At 37.7% G+C, this 19283-nt stretch overlaps 1 protein-coding gene across 1 annotated transcript in view; it reads right to left on the bottom strand.

The window, feature by feature from the left end:
• Window positions 1–17204, bottom strand: part of pdlim4 (PDZ and LIM domain 4) — a 47042-nt gene extending 29838 nt beyond the window's left edge. The window contains exons 1-2 of the mRNA XM_015013080.2: window positions 16974–17204; window positions 5765–5916 (exon numbers count right to left, since the gene is read on the bottom strand). Of these exons, the coding sequence (XP_014868566.2) occupies window positions 5765–5916; window positions 16974–17066 (245 nt within the window). The 5' untranslated portion in view covers window positions 17067–17204. The remainder of the gene's footprint in view (window positions 1–5764; window positions 5917–16973) is intronic.
• Window positions 17205–19283: the final 2079 nt, after the last annotated feature.

Genomic DNA, 19283 nt, shown 5'->3' with positions numbered 1-19283 from the left:
TTGAAGTGTGACCAAAAAAAAAAACAGAAGTTAGCAGAACACTAAGAATACTGATGTCTGTTGTTATATCCATACTCCTTTTTATTTCCAGTTGCTGTTTACTTACCTAATATAATTTATTTAAAAAAATACTTTTTTTGTTAAAAAAAAAATAGTTTTAATTAATTGCTGCCTGGAGCTGGGTTTCTATAGTCCCTGTAAGAAACTTTAAATCTCATTTTTCCATTTCTTTATTCTACTTGTTTTTGTTTTGCAGACCAAAGTAGTGCTAATACATTTTCGTGAGACTGTGTTGCATAATGTTACCATGAGAGCAAAACAAATACCACGCAGACTTTGATAGCACTTGAGACTTCCTGTTTTATATGGTTTGGGAAACTTAAAAAGTGTCAATCTAATAAAAGCAGACTCGGCAAAGCAGTTAATCATGGCATATTCTTGTTTTTTTAAGTATTTAAAAACCAAATTAATAACTATAACTGCCATCACATCGTCCATGTTGCCTCTTTATGTTTTTCTTAGCCTCCCTGTTTCCTGGAGCATCTAGGCAGAAACCTCACGATGCTGGACATTCTTAAAAAAGCCCCATAAAAGACATAAAAAAATGTGGGTTATGAAAGTTAAACATGTGAACCCATTACAAAGAAACATTCTTAAGTTACTCAAGACCTCAAGTTCAGCTGCACCCAGTGTACTGTAATTTTGGTTCCCAGCAGACGTGAAGACTCATATATTTTGTCGATGAGCTGCTGCACAAAATTACAGGTCTCCTATTTCTTGTGACTCTTTGCAGTATTTCATGACATGGTCTTTTAATAAGGGCTGAGAACTGCTTGTCCTTAAAATATTATTTTCTAGTGAGTCAGCATGTGCTCCTTCAGTCACTTCCATTTTATTTGACTTTGGAATCAATGGTTGCAGTTAAATACTCCTCACTTACTTCTGTGGCCCACAGTTGAGGACCATTTCCAATCAATTAAGTCCCAAACATCACATCTATAGAATGGATAACTCATTAGTTTTATTTCCTCTTCCCATCATGACAAAGATACTTCCAGGATGAACAACACCTCCAAGCCTCAGCAGCATGAGGACATGCTTGACATGGTTGATTTTTCACAACTCAGTAGGGATGTAGTGAGATCTCGTAGCAGAAGAAAACATGGTGCCAACATTTGATTTTTACTGAAGTAACTGTGTGCTACTAAAGAATGAAGGTGTTTAACTCTGACTCTGGGCTTGTATAGCAGTTTATCAAGTCCAGCGGATTTGATAAACTGCTACATTCAGTCATTCACCCATTCATGCACACATTCACACAGTGATGGTGGCGAGCTACTGGATGGTAGCCACAGCTGCTCCGGGGCAGTCTGGCAGACATCAGGTAGGTGAGGCAGGTAAAATGTCTTGCACAACGACTGAACTCCTACCACCATCCCCACTTTCATTTCTTATACCTTAAATCCCCTATACTCTCAAACATGGGCTGCAGTTAGAGCGGTGTAGGGTTGTACCCATGTATCAGTCTTGATTTGGCTAATAAGTACTTCTTATGAGGCCATGTGACAATCCTTAAGTCCAAAAGCATTGAGGAAGCCTCCGCCGCTTTAAAATGATTCATCTGAAACCACCTGAGGTCCTCTGAACCAGCAAACTAACCTACAGTCAGTGTAAGAAAATAGCAACTGTTTAATCATCAGGTGCTAATAACACTAATGTTAGCATCTGATTTGGAGTCCACTGTAAACCCAAACAAAAGAACCATGTCATGTTTTTTAATGACACTGCATATCTCGACTGCTCTCTGGATAATTTTACACTGAACTGATTTTTAAATCAGAGCACATGATTTAGAAAACTTTGACTCCGTTTTTGAAAACACTCAAACAGCCTTACCAAGGCTGTTTTGGCTTTGGGACCACCCAACATTGTTAGCCTGAAAATATTGGTAGTTATAATATTACATGATGGTTGCATAGAAAAGTTTTGGTTGCATTTGCTGTGAGGCATTATCTGAGTAATGAGGCGATACCTGGCTACTGAATGAGACGTTGTTTTCTTATACAAGACTTTTTCCTCCTCACTCTTCTTTCTTTGTATTATGATTACGTGTCTACTCTGTCCGAGTTTCACTGTGTTGTCTTCTGAATTAAATTTCCAGAAACAAAGTATTCAAACCATAATTTGAGCCAGGAAGATCTCATGTGCCGTTTCCTTTTGTCTCAGTGATTCATGGCTCCTTGGTGTTACTTTCTGTCCTGTCGTTCTTTCTCATAATTTCACTCTCTAATGTGTTTTGACACTCCTGCTCTCTTATTATTATCTGTAAGTATTTCTTCAAATTAATGTTAAAACATGTTTTTCCAATCATGTGCGTCTCCCTTTCTTTTCCCCCACTTTATCGCCTGTCCAATTAAGCAATATGTACCAAGCCAAATGTGCATGCCTATCTTTCAGAGGTGGTTTATCCTTTTTCTGTCCAGCAGAACAGGGCAGTTCACTCTGTAATTATTTAACCAACATTGTACAGAAAGGTCACATTCCAGAAGCTCTTCCTGTTCTACCTCTTGTTACTTAGCCTAACATTTTGGAAGGAATATCAGGAGAAATGGTGAACACTATGGTTATATCTTGTGGATTTATTTAAACTCTTATTTAGTACTTAGACAAATACTTTGTTTTTTGCTATAATATTTAAGGGTGAGGTTACTTGTACGTCTATATGGACAGGCTTTAAGCAAACCATGTTTCTCCAGTATAGGTATATGAGGATTGTTGACTTAATGCAAGACGTTTTTCAGTTTCCTGGAGTGATAAAATTACCAGATTCTGGTGTCTAAGCAGTGAAATATTGGAATGTTCGTTTTCCTTAGCAACCGTAAAGGAGCTTCTCTGGTCAATCCACTGACTTACTTCATGTATGCTTCGATAAATTTACAATCCCCATGTAAAAAACCACTTAATGCTCCACAGCTTCAGCCTGATATATGGCTGGAGTATTCCCAAGTGAAGCAGTGGAGGTAGTCACATTGTGCACTGCATATGATAGAAAAAAAAAATGGAAAACATTTTTCTGACCATCTAAACTTCTTCCCATCTGATTGCTCTCATGACTGTGTCAACTTTATATTTTGAGCTTTCTTTGGCAAACGGAGGAAAACTTTGTTCTCTGCGGCAGTAAAAAGAGGGAGCCAGAGAACCAGCTTGGCAGATGTCACTCGTAACTAAGGCTGAAACCACATTATGTTCTTCATCCAAGACGACAACGTTTATAGGTTGCCAGAATCACTCCGCACTTTCCAGTACTCCAGCAGCCCAAGTAACCATCTAATAGAAATGTGGGAAGCAACTGACATTTCAGTTTTTCCTTGGTTGCAACCTTCAAACCACCTTCACCCCCCTCTGTCATTAACCGTTTAGACTGATGATTTTAATTCCAGAAACATGTTGCCTCTGTCCTCCTCTAAAGTTCAAACCAGAGCGCCATGGTAACAACACCTCTTTTAATTATAAGGATCTGAATTAGGGTGTAATGAACATCCTATCTAGTCTATTTATAGGTGGAAACTGCAGTTAAAAACACCAAAAGAGAAAAAACGTGACCTCATACATTGTGTCAGTTTATGTGACAAATTTGATTTGAAGTGTTTAAATGGTAAGTGCATGTGTACATCAACAATTATTGCTTCTCCAGTAAATACAGTTTGAAATAATTTTATTTAGATGAAGTTGAGCTTCAAATATATTAGTAACGCTGATGTGATAAAATATAACGACCCTCTTTTGCCGACAGGTCAACAAATTCATTCTTCCCTTCAACATTTTAAGGGTTAAACTTCTCAGGAAGCCTTTGGAAATCAAACGGGTCCATACCAATGAGAATGAGTTTATTTCACCATCAACTACTTGTTATTGAAGACGCATTTTAAAAAGCTTTCTATCTGCATGTGTTGTCCCAATAAACGTGGCATAAATGTTCCTATTTTGAAAAGATGGCTAAAAGAACCTGTCATATTTTTACCCTATGAAAATATGACAATTACTAATCCAAATAGTAAATATGGATTTACTAATCCCGATTAAAAAATCAATTATTAATTAAAAGTTTGTAGATACTTGATAATTTCTTAAGTAAAAAATAAATCACAATCTTTTGTTTCCATTTCAGCAACAACTTGAGGAATTGGTTGAAATCAGTGCATCAGTGATGTTATTTTATCCTGAGTATCTCCCTCCACCTGCACCAGGTTAACGGGGAATCCGAGGACAGAGCTGGACTTCCTGACTAACCAGTTCCTCTCAGCTGTAGATAAGCTACAAATGTCTTTTCACAAGAAGAGAACAATGAATAGAAATGCTACACAGCATTTGTTCAAAACAAACAATTTTAAAAACAATCTTCAGTCTTTTCTTACCACCCTGTGAGAAAATGATATGCAATTCCAGGTTATTTGAGCATTGTATGATTTTCTTACTGGATAAATACTTATTGGAAGGCTACTGATCGCCACCCAGTTGTGTTTTAGCTGTATGCCAACAGAAAAACTTCTTGCAAAAAACAAACAAACAAACAAAAACACAGCATAGCATAACTTTACAACTTCAATACAACTTAATGCCTGAAAGTATGGCACATGAACTGAAGGAACCAGGGCAGAGATCTCCGTCATCAGGTTTGATGAAAACCAAATCAGCACCAACATCTCACACCGACTGCCGAGCTTAGTCAAGGTTCATGGTTTGGGCTTGTATTGCAGACACAGGGTTCGAGTACCTCCGGTCATTAGGTTGACCATAAACTGCTGTTTATACCAAAATATTATTGAGTGGAATATGTGGGAATGTGTCTGAAAGCAGAAGCTTCAGCCACGTTGTGTTATGCAACAGGCGATGATCCAAAACAAACATGAAATCAACCGCTATCGGTGCGAGATATTTAAAAAACTGCATAAAGTATTAAAGCTAAGCAAACAAGATGACAACCTAATGACTTTATACCATATGGAAAGTCATTTTTCCATATCCATAGCTTAGAATTAAACAGTTTTACTTTATTTTTTATCCAACCTTACATCACTAAATCCTAGCTTTAGTGGTTCAACAGCTAGAAGAACCAACGATCTCTAGCTTTAGCTCATTAGACAGTAAAATGGAAAATATCACTTCTGAAATGTATTTGTAAAGGCCAGGAGTCTGACTCACTGCATGCAGAAGCCTCATTTAATCCGATAGTGCTCTACAGGCACACCAACCAGATCATTTTAAGCTGCTGTAAAGCCGTCATCTTTCACTGTGACTCAACTGTACCAGACCCAACAGGCTGAGCAGAAATAGAAGCACCTTCACCAGTTTCATAATTAAAATAACTCCCTGGTCGTTGGTAAAATGCAGAATTATATACTTCTGAAGCACCTTTTACTTGAATGTGTTGGTCATGTTGCACTGACCATGCCTCACAAAAAATGCAAACAAAAGAAACATGGAGTGGCTGTTCCTTTTTTAGACCATCATTGTCTCCTTGGGCATCAAAATCAGATGAGACTTTGAGGTTCTGACTGGCGGTTCAGATTACTCGGCATTTTAAAAGTCATCATTTGACACCCCTTCCATGACACCTTCATGGGACTCCAAAAAAAACAGATTAATCTGAACTGCAGGCAGAATTTGCAAATCCAAGCCACAGAGAGGCAACTCTAAATTAGGTTCTAGAAAGGTTTCAAACATCATTACATTTGGCAGAGCAGAGTGTTCAACAGTGTGATACCTGCTGATGATGAGTGTGAGCTCCTGAGTGCATGTTTTGATCTTGTTCTGAGCCTCCATATGCGTCATGAACTCTGTGCTGTCCCCATTGATGGCCAAAATGGTGTCACCCGGACACAGGTCACCCTGGGCCGCCTTGCTGCCAGATGTTATCTAAAATGAACAGACAAACAAACAGGTTATTTAGGAACTGAAGACAAAAGAATAGTGCAGTTTAAAAAACAAAACAATTGTGATATTTTATCGGGAAATGGAAAATAACAAGGTTGGCTTTAAAATCCAATAGGACAGTCAGAACATTCAGCCCATCAAAATTGATCAGCCATAAAACTGCTTAAGCCTAAACCATCAGTGAATGATTTTCAAGGTAGGATGCAAATTCTATCTGACCCAGTAACCTCAACATATGCAACGGATTTGAAAATATCTGCTCAGTGAGTCCTTTCTTCTTGGCCGTTCTGTGGTCTTGCATATGACATATTTCCATGTTCCTCTAGTCTAGATTTTCTTTCAGCAGGTCATCAGAGCAGATTTTTCACTGTGAGCCCACATTCCTGAAACCTGCATATCTGAGGACATTTGAGGCTCACTGAGAGGCAGAGGGCTGAGAATGAGAGGGGAGGGTCAGTGAACCAGTGTGTGTGTTTCACCTTCACATACACACAGTAACATATGAGGTCAATTACTAATATACTCACATGTTACTTATATTCCCAAGCCTGTCTGTGGAGGAAAAAACCTGCTAATTATTTCCTCCATAATGAAATGGAACCAGTTATATCACATGAATCTGAGCCAATCATTATTGTTATAGGAAGGAAAGAAAAACAATGACATGAGGTAAGGTGTTATTGCGTCTCCAGTCTTTTTCCATGTTCCAAATATTAGAAAATGACATGTTTCAGTTAGTAATTTACCTAAAGTTAAATGTGAAAAGCCTACAGTTTCACTACTTGAAAAATTAATAATACTAATATCACCAGAGGGTCTGAAGTTTATTGAAAAATGATGCAGAGTTCCCAGCTCTAAATAAACGGTTCCAACTGAGGTTTTCTCTGGTATAAATCAAAGCAGGACCAGCTCTCTTGAAGCTAAGCTAACTAAAGATCATTCATCTACCAATTGTAAATATTGACTTGTGTCTATTCAGAGTTACAACAGGCTGGTGCCTATCTCCTGCGGTCAGAGGGTGAGAGGCGGTGCCATCTGTACAGGTCACCAGTTCATCACAACGGAAACACAAAGGTTCAACGAAACAAACTGCCATTCATGTACACATTCACACCTGAGGTCGACTTAGAGTCCCTTATCAACTGTGAGGGAAAGAGTAGGTTTAGCATTAGCCCCACTTTTCTTCCACACAGAAATGGAACAGCTAAGATTTAAGGTCAAGGCCTTGATGAAATAAAAAATGGTAAATTTCAAAGAAAATAGTAAATACAGGATGTAGAGAGATATGAAGAACATTGTGATTTCACTTTTACAAGTTATGATACTTTGCTAATATGACGAAAGATTTGCTTTTGTTTTTTAAACTGAAAAGACCATGACATTTAGCTGGTTAGTCAGTATATGAACATTGATTTTCATATACACTTTAGCATAACCAAAACATGACTCCTAAAGATTAATATTTTACAGGCTGCTGAACATTCCTGAAAATATTCACATCTTCGTCTCAGTTTCCTAACCAACCAGGGGAAAGACGATCGTTATTCAAAACGTGTACAGCTCTGCTGCAAGACGGAGTGGTGCAGGATGTGATTACAGTTAAAAATAATGGATTCAATTTATTCATTTTACTTTCTGCACCAGAAATAAACTGCTGAGAAATAACATCCATCTGTCCCATTTTAATTTTGCTTTTATTAATTTTGTTTACTCTTAGCTCTTTTTAACACTGTACAAAAACAATTATTTTCTGCTTTGAGATTATCAATTTAGTTAAGAGAGCCGGTTATCAACATCTGAGGAATGTTTGCACAATAACGGCACAAAAAAGTCATTGTTTAACTCAATTTATAGTAATTTGATCACAAAGTTAGTATTACATTCAAAAAGGTTGGATAAATTTAAACACAGAAAGCTGAAACCAGCTAATTGTCTCTGAGCTTCACATATGTTTCCTAAATCAAATCCTTATGCTTGTGTTGGTTATCCATCTTTGTCACTTGGTGCAAGTTTTTAAGCTGAACTCATTGATCTCCATAGCAGAACCCCCACTGCTTAACTCCACACCAACTCTAATGTTTTTATTCTGACAGCTGCTCTGAGACATGTTGCTTCTGGATCAGTAAAAACCTGACTTTGAAAAACAGATATAGTAATTTAATCCAGTGCAAATAACACGTAAAGAGCTGCAGTAATAAGCAGAAGTCTGGAAGAAAAGGATTTGGCTCGCAGTTGTGGAAAAGACATACAAGTTTACGCTCCATGAAGCACTAATAGCTGGATTGTGTGGTTCAGATGAGGAATTGTGAATTTACAGCCTGCAACCGCATCGATGTCACTAACTCAGTTCCGGTAAACACAGAGGACAGTGGGGGGAGATTGCATAAATTTGTATATGCAAGAGCAATTCTGGGAAAACTGCACTTGCAGAAATTTGGCATAAACAACTGCATGACTATAAACTTGTTAATTAAAGATCGAGTCCTTGCAAAAGGCGTATGCACAAACGTCTCTTAGGGTGGGAAATGTGACAGGGCTGTTTTTTTGGCTGACGAGACGCTAACCTGAGGGTAGCGTTGGAGGGCAGAGTTTACGTTGCTCCATCATTGTGGCTTCCCAAGAAAGAATTCCCTTTAAACATTTGTGTGAGCGTTGGATCTGGGCCAGGATTGTGTCACAGTGGAACAAAGCTCCTTCACCCACAAAACACACATACACACACACAGTGGGTTATATCTTTAGGCTGAGACCCTGAACAGCACAGCATGATTCACAGACACACTCTCACACACACAATGGTATGCCAAATACCACAATAGTATGGCAAAAATAGACAATAAAGGACAAACATGTCTGCCCAAAGAGCCCTAAAGGTGATGTAAACACACAGTTCATACAAAATTATAGTTTGCTATGTGTACACTTTTCATTCCATGTTAAGTAATTACATATGTCCAAGCAGTTTCAATTAGAAGTTGTTTTCTCTCAAATGTTTGTTGTGGTTTTTCTTCTGGTAACTAGAGTAAATTAACCAGAGTTTTCAAATCCTCTGTTCATTTACTAAGAACAAAAAGCTGTTTGAACCAACCTGGCCCTATGTGGAAAAGTTACTTAAATCATTAATTAACAAGAATATACTAATTTGTCTAGAGTGAATTTCACTTGCTACAGCCAGGAAGATTACTTCCAGGATTAGAGTCAAGAATCCCTTACATAGAATGTGCCCGACATCTTGAAGTAGACTCAAGCATCTAAAAAGCAAAACATAAACAACACTGTGCACTATTCTGTGACGGCCATTATTCACAAATGAAGCAAACATGGAAAGTTAATGAACCTTCACAGGACAAGCCAGTCTACCAAATTTACTTCAAGAGCACATCAAAGACTTCTGAAGGAGGTCCTAAAAGAACCCAAACCATATCAAAGCACCGCCGGTTTCACTTGCCTCAGTCAGTTTTTATGATTCAATAAAGAGACAGGGCTAAAATCTTATCCATGGGAGGTTATACAGCCAGAACAATGGCTGGGAAAAAGAACAAAGTTCTAGACTCACATTTGCCAAAAAACATCCTGATAAATCTCCAGACTTTTTGAAAAATATTCTGAGAACCGATGAGACAAAAGTGGAATTTTTTTGGAGGGTTTACATCTTGGAAGGTAAAATCTGGCGTAAAACTAAGAGCTTTTCAATATGACTTTATATTTACAGTCAACATTGTGGCGGAATGAGAGTTTCTCTTGTTGCTTCAGGAGCAGGACGACTTGCTGTGATTGATGGACCCACAAAGTCTGTTCTGTAACAGATTATCCTGAAGGAAAATGTCTAGCCATCACTCAATAACTTCAGGTTTGCAGGAGGACAATTATCCAAAGAATTTTCAGTCGTGTTTTTTTGTATGTATCCAGTTTCTTATCAGATATTATTTGTTTGAAAGGCTAAAACATAAATAAATACAATAGAATTTTGTTCATATTTTCCAACCTCAGTTTTATCACTAAAGACATCTCTTTTCCAAAGAAAGCAACAGTAAGTGCATCACATTAAAGATAAGAGGTAAATTTTTCACTTCAGGTGTTGGATACACCGCTCAGGTTCTGATGCAACACCAAAGTTATTCGAAAAATCATATTTACAACTAACGTGTGCCTAAAGTAAAGCTATACTTAGTTAAATACAAACAGAAAGTCTGGTAAGCAAATGCAAACCTTATGTCATCCAGTGTCATCATGTGAATATGTTAGTGAATATGTGGTTCCACTTTGAATATGTCAGAGTAAATTACAGGCTTTGAGCCCAGAAAAGAAAAATGCTGAAAGCTCATGAATGTTTTTGTACATTTACACTGCACAGAGCATGTAATAAAACTGGATGAGAACTTTCACCCTGGTGTGTCATCTTTCTGGGGGCAAAGTCTTGCCACTATCACTTTTTACCATGTGTCTTTCCTGTCTCTTTTATCAAGATCTAAACCGTTGAACGTGTTCGACTTGATGGATCAAACATGTTCCTGCTAATCGCTAAGATGTGCCAACCCAACTCCTGAAACAGCAGCAATACTTTATTTAAACACCAGTCAAAACTGGCAGTCCAGCATCTCGATGCGACATGTTCATAGAGAAACTTAACAGTAAATTACCTGTATAAATATTTATCTGACACATAAACTCCATTTCAATAAATTTCACTTGGAAATGTTTTTGACTGGGTGGGAGGGCCAAGTTCCACTTCTCAGTGACAAAGTAAGTAATTCCTGACAAAGAGTCCAACGCCTTTGTTTGCTTGCTGGCTGTGTGATAAAAACCATGGTTATGACCTTGGCAACATTTTTAATAGCAAAGACGTGGGCGTGAGGTTCCGACTGGAGTGGGTTAATCACACTAAAACAAAGGGACTGGAACTGCCAAGAGGAATAAGAAAGACTGGAGCTGTGGGGACTTGTCTCATGAACAATCTTCATCTTGCAAACAGGGGTGAAAGTTAGCTTGTGTAGATGATATGAGCAGTCCTTGCTAAGTCCATAGCAGTCTCAGAGACTGCAGCTAACTACTCTCCACTTATGCAGTCTGAGGATGTTAATTTCAGTCATAGACTTGACTTTTAGGTGAAAGACTTGAGAACTGACTTGCATTTGCTTCTTTAAAACTTAAGCCTTGACTTAACTTGTGAATTAAATTTGTAATGAGATAAACAATAATTATGACCAGTTTGGAACAACTGCTTTTGGATGCCTACTTTTCTTAAAAAGGGATCCACAATTAGTTGAACATGTTGACCTAAATATCTTGTAATTTTCATGTTAACTAAAAAAAAATGCTGTTTGTAATACGTCAAATATATATCTTTTGGAGGTCGCCAGTTTTTCACCTGCGCAATGCATGCTGGGTTGATGGGTCCGTAGATTCTGTTCTGTATCAGAATCTACAGAGCAAACACAGGAAGCTAACTTTACCCGGGTTGTTGCTTATCACAGTGCATTTAACTGGCATAAATATATGCCACGCTGCGTTGCTGTTGGCGGTAATTAAAAAAAATTAGATGAGCCTGGATAATTTTCCACATGAAAAAAGCAGAGTGGGAAAGAGTCCAACTTCAGAGAGACCTACAATTTGTACCCTCAACATTTCTCTTCAAAATACTCATTTGTACGAGCAGAACTGATGAAAAACCTAACAGGTGGTCGTTCAGATAAAGTCAAACAACCTACAATATTTTCACTGTATTGATTTTACATCTAAAATAAATATTTCTCAAATAAAGTTTATTGTCACATCTAATTGTTTCAACCCTTTTAAACATGAGGGAATATAGGTTTTATAAAACTTTGCAATCCTACATTATCTATTGACAGTTGCATCAGAACCTGAGCGGTGTATCCAACACCTGAAGTGAAAAATTTACCTCTTATCTTTAATGTGATGCACTTACTGTTGCTTTCTTTGGAAAAGAGATGTCTTTAGTGATAAAACTGAGGTTGGAAAATATGAACAAAATTCTATTGTATTTATTTATATTTCATAATTAAAGGGAGTACAAGCAATCTTTTAAAGCACTTTTTACTAAATCTACATCAGAATATATTTCACTTAGTCTCTCTTATGCCTTACGTTAAGCTGCAACTTCATTGTCCTACTTTAAACTCTGATAACAAAATCCAGTAATTATTCACATTCTTCAATTATTTAGTGATCAGAAGAAGCAAATTTGCATCATTCCAAACACGTGACATTGTTCCATGTAGTTAATGACAAGAATATGAACACCCCACTGTTATCCATTATTTGTTGTTGAGATGCAACATCTGAAATGATCACCTGCTTTGACTCTTGAAGACAATTATTGTAGTCATCGCTGTCCAAAAGAACCCACAAGGCTTCAGTGGTCATATCTCTGGTATGTGGCAGATATGAAAAAACATACTTTGAGAGATTACAGGGTACAAAGAACACTGAGCTCCAAGATATGCAACTGCAAAATGTCTCATGGTTGTATTTGTACTTAAGTCATGTTCTCTTATTTTGGGACAGAGAAGCATTGTTAAACACAAAACCGTTTTACAGACACGAAGCAACCAGTTCCTGTTTGACCTCATATTGCAATCCATCTGTAAGTCCAAAATCTTGCAATGAAGACCTAAAATGAGACTGCTTGCATGATCAGATGCTTAAGGTCAGTGTGGTCCAGACCCTGCAGGTTTTCTGTGCTGAAAAATAAATTGACCATTAACCATACATCTTGACAAAATAATCCTGTAATACACTTCCTCAAATAATGTTTGTTAAAATTAAACACTATGTAAATAACATGTATATGAAATGGATCCAAAACTAATCTACTGAGGAATATTATGTATGTTTAAATACTGACAATAATCATTTTCACACTTTGTATTTTGTGAAACTGCAGCCAAACATGTCAGTAACTGAATTTATCAGCCAGGATTCAGCATGTTTTCCATTAAAATGTTTTTTTTTCTTTGTTTTTTAATCAAATAATATCTAATTATTTTTGCAAATTGCTGGTGCTTGGTCAAATAGATTTTTTTTTATAAATAAGGCGTCAAGGGTTGTTGCTGGTATTGATTTAAACACAACCTTAATTAAACCATGATTTAAAAACACCACCTTAACGTTAGACAAAACAGGATACTGAAATATGCAAACATCGTCTGCCATAACACCATGGGGTGTTAGAGGGGAATGCTGGAAACAGCAGAAATCTGCCCCATATTTACCCAACGCCCACATCTGAATTCCTGTTCAGTGTTTGAATGTTTGCCACCTGGTAGAGGGGATAAGTTTCCTGCGTCACCGTCTGTCTGGATGTTGGTGTGACACTGATGAACAAAGCGTTTATCCTACATGTGTCACATTCAGCAAATCCACACAAAATACTTATTCAGTTATTTCTACATGTTTACCTTCCTCTGCCTCTCAACAGTTCTCATTTACCCACAAACATTTAATAACCCACAACACCACACACATAAACACACCATTGGGACAAATACTTCCAGTCAAATGTGTTAACCATGAACTGGAATAATTTCTAATGGCTTGGCAGGGGACTAAGTCTTTTTTGGAAACATTAACACCTTAGCTTAAGAACCAGAGAATGCCATCAGAACTTGTTTTCTGGTATTTACAACTTTCCCTTTCTCAGTGTGGGGTTGTTTCCAGTCATTCACTTTAGTACATGAGAAATTAGGTACTTACATTTATTTATGCTAAGTTAATGCTCAGCCAAAAAGCAATAAATCTTTACTCAGTGCATGAAATCTTATATTAAAACGTTATATTACTGGTCAAAGTGGGGTCTGTCTCTTGCAAATACTATTCAATTGGTGTCCAGATGAATAGTCACAGACATGCTCATCTTTGAGCTTAAAACCTATATTAGGACTGTGCAACATATTGAAAATCCATCCTAATCATGATATCACAGCAGCCAACATTCATGTGGTAAAGAACTGCTTGAACAGCAATAAATGTTACCTAGATGTTTAAGGCTCTGTATGTTGCTCATTTATTTGGTGACACTTGCTTAATGCAGCACACAAAGTTTTGGAGAACAAAGAGGTGGTAAGGTAGAAAAGTCATCAAAAAGAAACTAATTTAGTTTGCCAACACAGCAAAGGTCAGCCAGAACCAACTTTTGCAATAAAACCTTTGATTTTTACTGAGATGGAAATAGTGGATTTTATGTTCCCTAGTAACTGGAGTTTCTGCTTCCATAGAACATGAAGACATGCTGAGAGGTAATTCAGCCATTTGACTCAGGAGTGACGGAGTACATGTTGCTAAAAGCTACAACACAGTGGCTTTTGAGGACTGGAGTTTGAGACCCCTGTCTTCTAGTAGGAGAGAAAACAAAAAGAAACATCCTAAGAACAAGCATAAAAATGTACATTTAAATTGGTCCAACCTCGACTGAATTATTATACACTCTGTGTCTTTAAAACAGAGAGTATGTTTTATAAAAAAGGGCATAAACCAAGAAACTGATTCCTTTTTTTACCTAAAATATTATCAGTCATTTCATCTCATTAGGTGGGTGTATCTTCAAACCCCTAAATAAAACATAGACCCAGTTGTAAGTAATTTCTTATCAAAATCAGCAAACTGAAGCACTGGACAACAGGAAAAACCCCAAACAATGATCTCAATGCATGGCTATTAACACAAATAATGCATTTTAAGGCATCTTCATTTTTTCCGACTGCTAAACATATTTTCCAAAAGCAAGCTAAAGTTTAAGTTGTTATTATGTCACATGGTGAATGAATTGATGTGTAATGGCTGGTACAGAGGCTGTTGTAGCGGTATCCAGGGATTTGGTTGCAAATACTATGCGTATATTTAAGCCTCTTACATTACACATTTTGTTAGATATGCTTCCTTTTCCACAGCTGCTTCCTTGTCTAACTTTCAATCCAAGATTTTGGAATTACCCAAACATCCTCCATTCATTCCTGCAAGTAGCTCTTCCATGTCAGCTATGGGTTTTTATTGTGTATATCTCCTCTGTAACAATCTGTGAAGTGTAACCTGTAATTAACTGTAATGTTGCCAAGAAGACAAGGTTTTGCAACACCTGCTGCATCAGAAGGAATGCAGTGAATGTCATGCTTTTTATTTTGGGAATCATGCAAGAACGCGCAAATTCAACTGGTGAGAAATTAAGTGATTTATTGCATTGAAACCAAAGCTTATCCAAGATGCCCTGAGGCTGCACTGAGAAAGATCTTCACTTTACAAATATTTTCCAGAGATTGGAAGCTTTATACCAACAGAAACCCACTTCAACAGTTCCCAGAGTCAACATTTCATGAAATAGGCACTTTGTTTATAACTTTGATTTTGGGATGTCAAATTCAGTTAACTTTCACTGTGATTTAAGAGAACTGAATTCACCAAGTCTGCAAGCGAGTCCCACTGCTGTGAGAATGATGGACCCACAAACCTGATGGTTTACATTTGTCAAGACTTTTGCACATACTGTTTGACTCAAACCAGCTACATTGTGGCATCAAACCTTTTTTCCCTCCTTTTGGTGCTAATGGAACTGAGCACTTGAACTGACCCAGAGGGTCTCCTGCTTGTCCTTTCAAAGTTGTTAATCTATGCTTGTAAATGTAAAAATTACACCTCCAGTTTGAAATGCTTGCACCTTGCAGTTACATGGAGGGGCTGGTGATCCAGCTGAGGACAACACCTGGAATCCCTCAGCAGCACGAATAAGCACTGATGAAAAACAAATGTCAGCACCCCCCCCTTCTTCTCACTTACGCTGTCCCTCCTGTAAGCCCTGCAGCACCAGGCTGTGTTTTCCCTGGCTAAGATGAACTAATGGCTACTGCCAGATCCACTGCAAGCACCGTGACTCTTGACCTAAATTGTGAGGGTCAGGGAAGTTCATGAGGCTTTGAAAGTACAGCTTCATCTACTTTTGTCAATATTTCAAACAATGATGTCTTACAAGATAAGGATTCAAGCACAGTTTGAAAGGGTCATTTCATGTGGAGTCACTCATCCAGGTAGCAAAACTAACATCAACCATGGGATGGTTACTAGTTTCAAGGCATACCATGATTTCAAAAAGTTCATTTTAAAATTGCTACAATTTTAAGTGACACATTTTGGACATTTTTTTTATTTCCACAAGTGAAATAATATGAATCACAAACTATGTTTAAAAGAATCAGTATTGAGCCTGGCATAATTTTATCTGGGCTGGCTAGTAAATATTGTGCATTCATACAAAAAAGCATTTCATATGCTTGGTTAAAATATTATAAATCTCAAGTTGTACTTTAGAGACTCACAGCTAACAGCTGGACAATCCCTTCAGCAGTACTTCTTATTTCTTGTTTGACCTGCACTCCTGGCATCCCCTACACTATACCGCCCTGTGTGATGAGCCAGGTCTACCGCATCAAAAACTTCAAATGAGTGTGATGTGTGTGTGTTTAAGTGTGAGTGTGTATCTAAATAAACCTCTAGAAAAAAATATTCTGAATAATAAAATGTAATGATAACAGTCTTTCCTCTCTACCACCTGCGCACTGCCTGTGAAGTAAAGCTACCAATTCAGTATTTTTACAGCACTAATTTACAAAAAGTATCTTATTAATAAACTTTACATTTTGATCTGCAATTGCTACCTACAGTTCTTTCATCATAAGCCATGTCCCCATTATGCTTTTTTTAATTCGCCAACGCTAATTAAGTACTATTCCCCTACGCTAAAAATATTACTTGGATTATCATCCCTTTTCTGTTTAGACTGCAGACTGAGAACAAATGATCGCTCACAGTGACTTCACTGGCAAATCACCTGCCAGAAAATAGACAGCACCATCTTTCAGTTATGAACTCACAGCTTTCTAAAGACTAATAAAACTTTGAAAACTTTCATCCAATCAATAATATTGCTTACAATCCCAATATGTCTGCATATCAAACAGGGTCAACGCGGCTGTGCGTCTTCCCCTTTTTTCACAATTCAATGAATGGAAGCAGGAAAAGTCGCTACGTACCCTGGAGATGGTTAACGGTGTGCTAAAATCCCGTCCTCCCACCAGGCGAAAACCCCATGGAGAGGGTCCCTTCAGTGTCACCGTGAAGGACATGTTTGGTATCGAGACTTTCAAAATTTCAGATGATAGAAGGAGGACAGGGGAAAGTCCGGTAAAAAAGCGAACGTGAAGTGGTCAGAGTCCTCCCGCAGCTGCTAGGCAACGCCGTCCTGGCTCTGAAAACTTTGCTCCTGATTCAAGTTTAAGTAAAGAACCGCCTCTGACGTCGCTGGACGGGCTGGCCCGCCCGCCTTCACCCGACTGAAAGCGTGAGAGTGGGAGGAGACCCACCGGACTCTTATCCTACCAGTCTTATTTAAATATAGGGCAATAAAACCATTTTTCCCCTCTCTATCATATTTGATTAAAATACCGACATGCAATTAAAACTACTTTTATATAAACATAAGAATTACCTGTTTGTTTTATCCTCTTAGTTTTTTTTTGTTTATTTTACATCAATATACTAGTCCTGTTTTAGGTAGCCTGGTGTTGCAAAAATAAAAAATCCAAGGAATGCATCCGTTATTCTACTTTATATTTTTATATTTAATTTATTTTTTGTGGATCTTCACATTGCTGCTGATCTATCTGAATTTTCTCACTGTGAAGTTATTTCTATTCTAGTTATTTTGAGAGAGCGAAAGAGATTTTTGATTATTTTCCAAAAGGTAAGCGTTTGACCAACATGACAGTCATTACGTTTTCTGGAAAAAGGGGGAAACTTGCATCATCAGGTTGTTTGGGGGTTTTGCTGTGGAGCAGAGTGTTGCAGGCTGCAGGGCTGTGCTGCTGTAAACACTGCTGCCTTGCAGCAAAAAGCTCCTGCAGTTCTTGGGTCCTGGAGTTTACATAATCTCCTCTGGCATGCAGGGTTCTCTCCAGGCTCTCCTGCTCACTTCAGGAGTCGAAAAATATTTACTTGAGCTTAATTAGGCTCTCCATATAGCCTTTAGGAATGATCATATGTGTGAATGATTGTTTGTCCTGTGTGTATCTTGTGTTGATGAATTGGTGATGGATGGATGGATGGATGGATGGATGGATGGGTGGATGGATGGATGGGTGATTTGTGCACGTCATAAAATGAGGGCATACAAAGGAAAGAACATTTTGAGGAAATATCAAAACAAAATCTTAAGAACCAGGAAGTTAAAGTTAAATGAGTCTTTCAAACGGCTGCTGAGTCTTACAAATGCAGACAAATTAGTTAAGATGTGGTTTAAGAACACAGACAATGTTTTAATGTCCATCATATTTTTTTCTGTTCATCAGCCAAACTGCTTTGTTTTAGATCTAAAGTCCAGTTCTGTTTAAGAATAAGGTAGCTTTATTGATTTTTTTATCAACAAGTTTGATTAAAATGGTTACTCTATTAATGTCCTCAGAGCTGACCATCATGACTTTAGACTTCCAGTAAATGGAAGATGAGATAATTCAGTCATCCCTGTGTCTGATTAAAACTTTCTGGCATCAGATTCAAAGCCTCTTCATCCACAGGAATGTCACCTTTAGTAAAAGTGGTGGTTTAGCAGGTGATTGTTTCTTTGCTGTTGTCCTGGATATCGTTGGGTTCAACTTGGCCATCCACATAAATAACGCTGACACTCAGATGGACAAGAAGTTCTTGGATACGTTTACTGTGTGGTACTCTATCAAATGAGTGCTGTCAAACAAACTCTGTCAGGCTGGCACATAAAAGCTTCCAGCTGCAGTCAATTAAGACCACAAGCTGAACGTTGAGATGTCTTGGCAAGCTAACGGAGGCATTTTGGAACGCCACCAAATTAATATTCTGAGTGCATGTGATGATGGTGGTAATTTTGAGTATTAAGTTAACTTCAGAAAACAATTAAGTAATATTTATCAATATTTAGTCTTGGAGTGGTTTTGTTTTTCATTGAAGTGCATAGCACAGTTTTGTCATTGACATTCATGCTCACAAATATTTAACAGACTATCTGCAATATGATGGAAATATTCTAACCTTTCAGGCAACAATCTGGTTTTTTAAACCTAAATCCAACACATTATTCACTGACCAGGGCCTTAAGTTTAAAGCCATGATGAATAAGAGAGAGAAATGATCACGTATTAGTGCTGTAATATGGATTCCCAGTAGCAGAGGACGCCTCTCCCATTTTGTTAGTGGTTATCCTATTATCCTCACTGCCTGATTCCTTTATTTGATCCAGCCAGTTGCGGAGTGAATCAGTGGGTTTGAGCAGATTTCTTTTTCTTTTTTTCTCTAATGCAGTTTGAATGACCTCA

The sequence above is a fragment of the Poecilia mexicana genome, unplaced genomic scaffold (genome assembly GCF_051168715.1).
Source record: "Poecilia mexicana isolate PSO_F unplaced genomic scaffold, ASM5116871v1 scaffold_14, whole genome shotgun sequence".
Lineage (NCBI taxonomy): Eukaryota > Metazoa > Chordata > Actinopteri > Cyprinodontiformes > Poeciliidae > Poecilia > Poecilia mexicana.
This window is presented reverse-complemented; position numbering and strand designations above follow the sequence as displayed.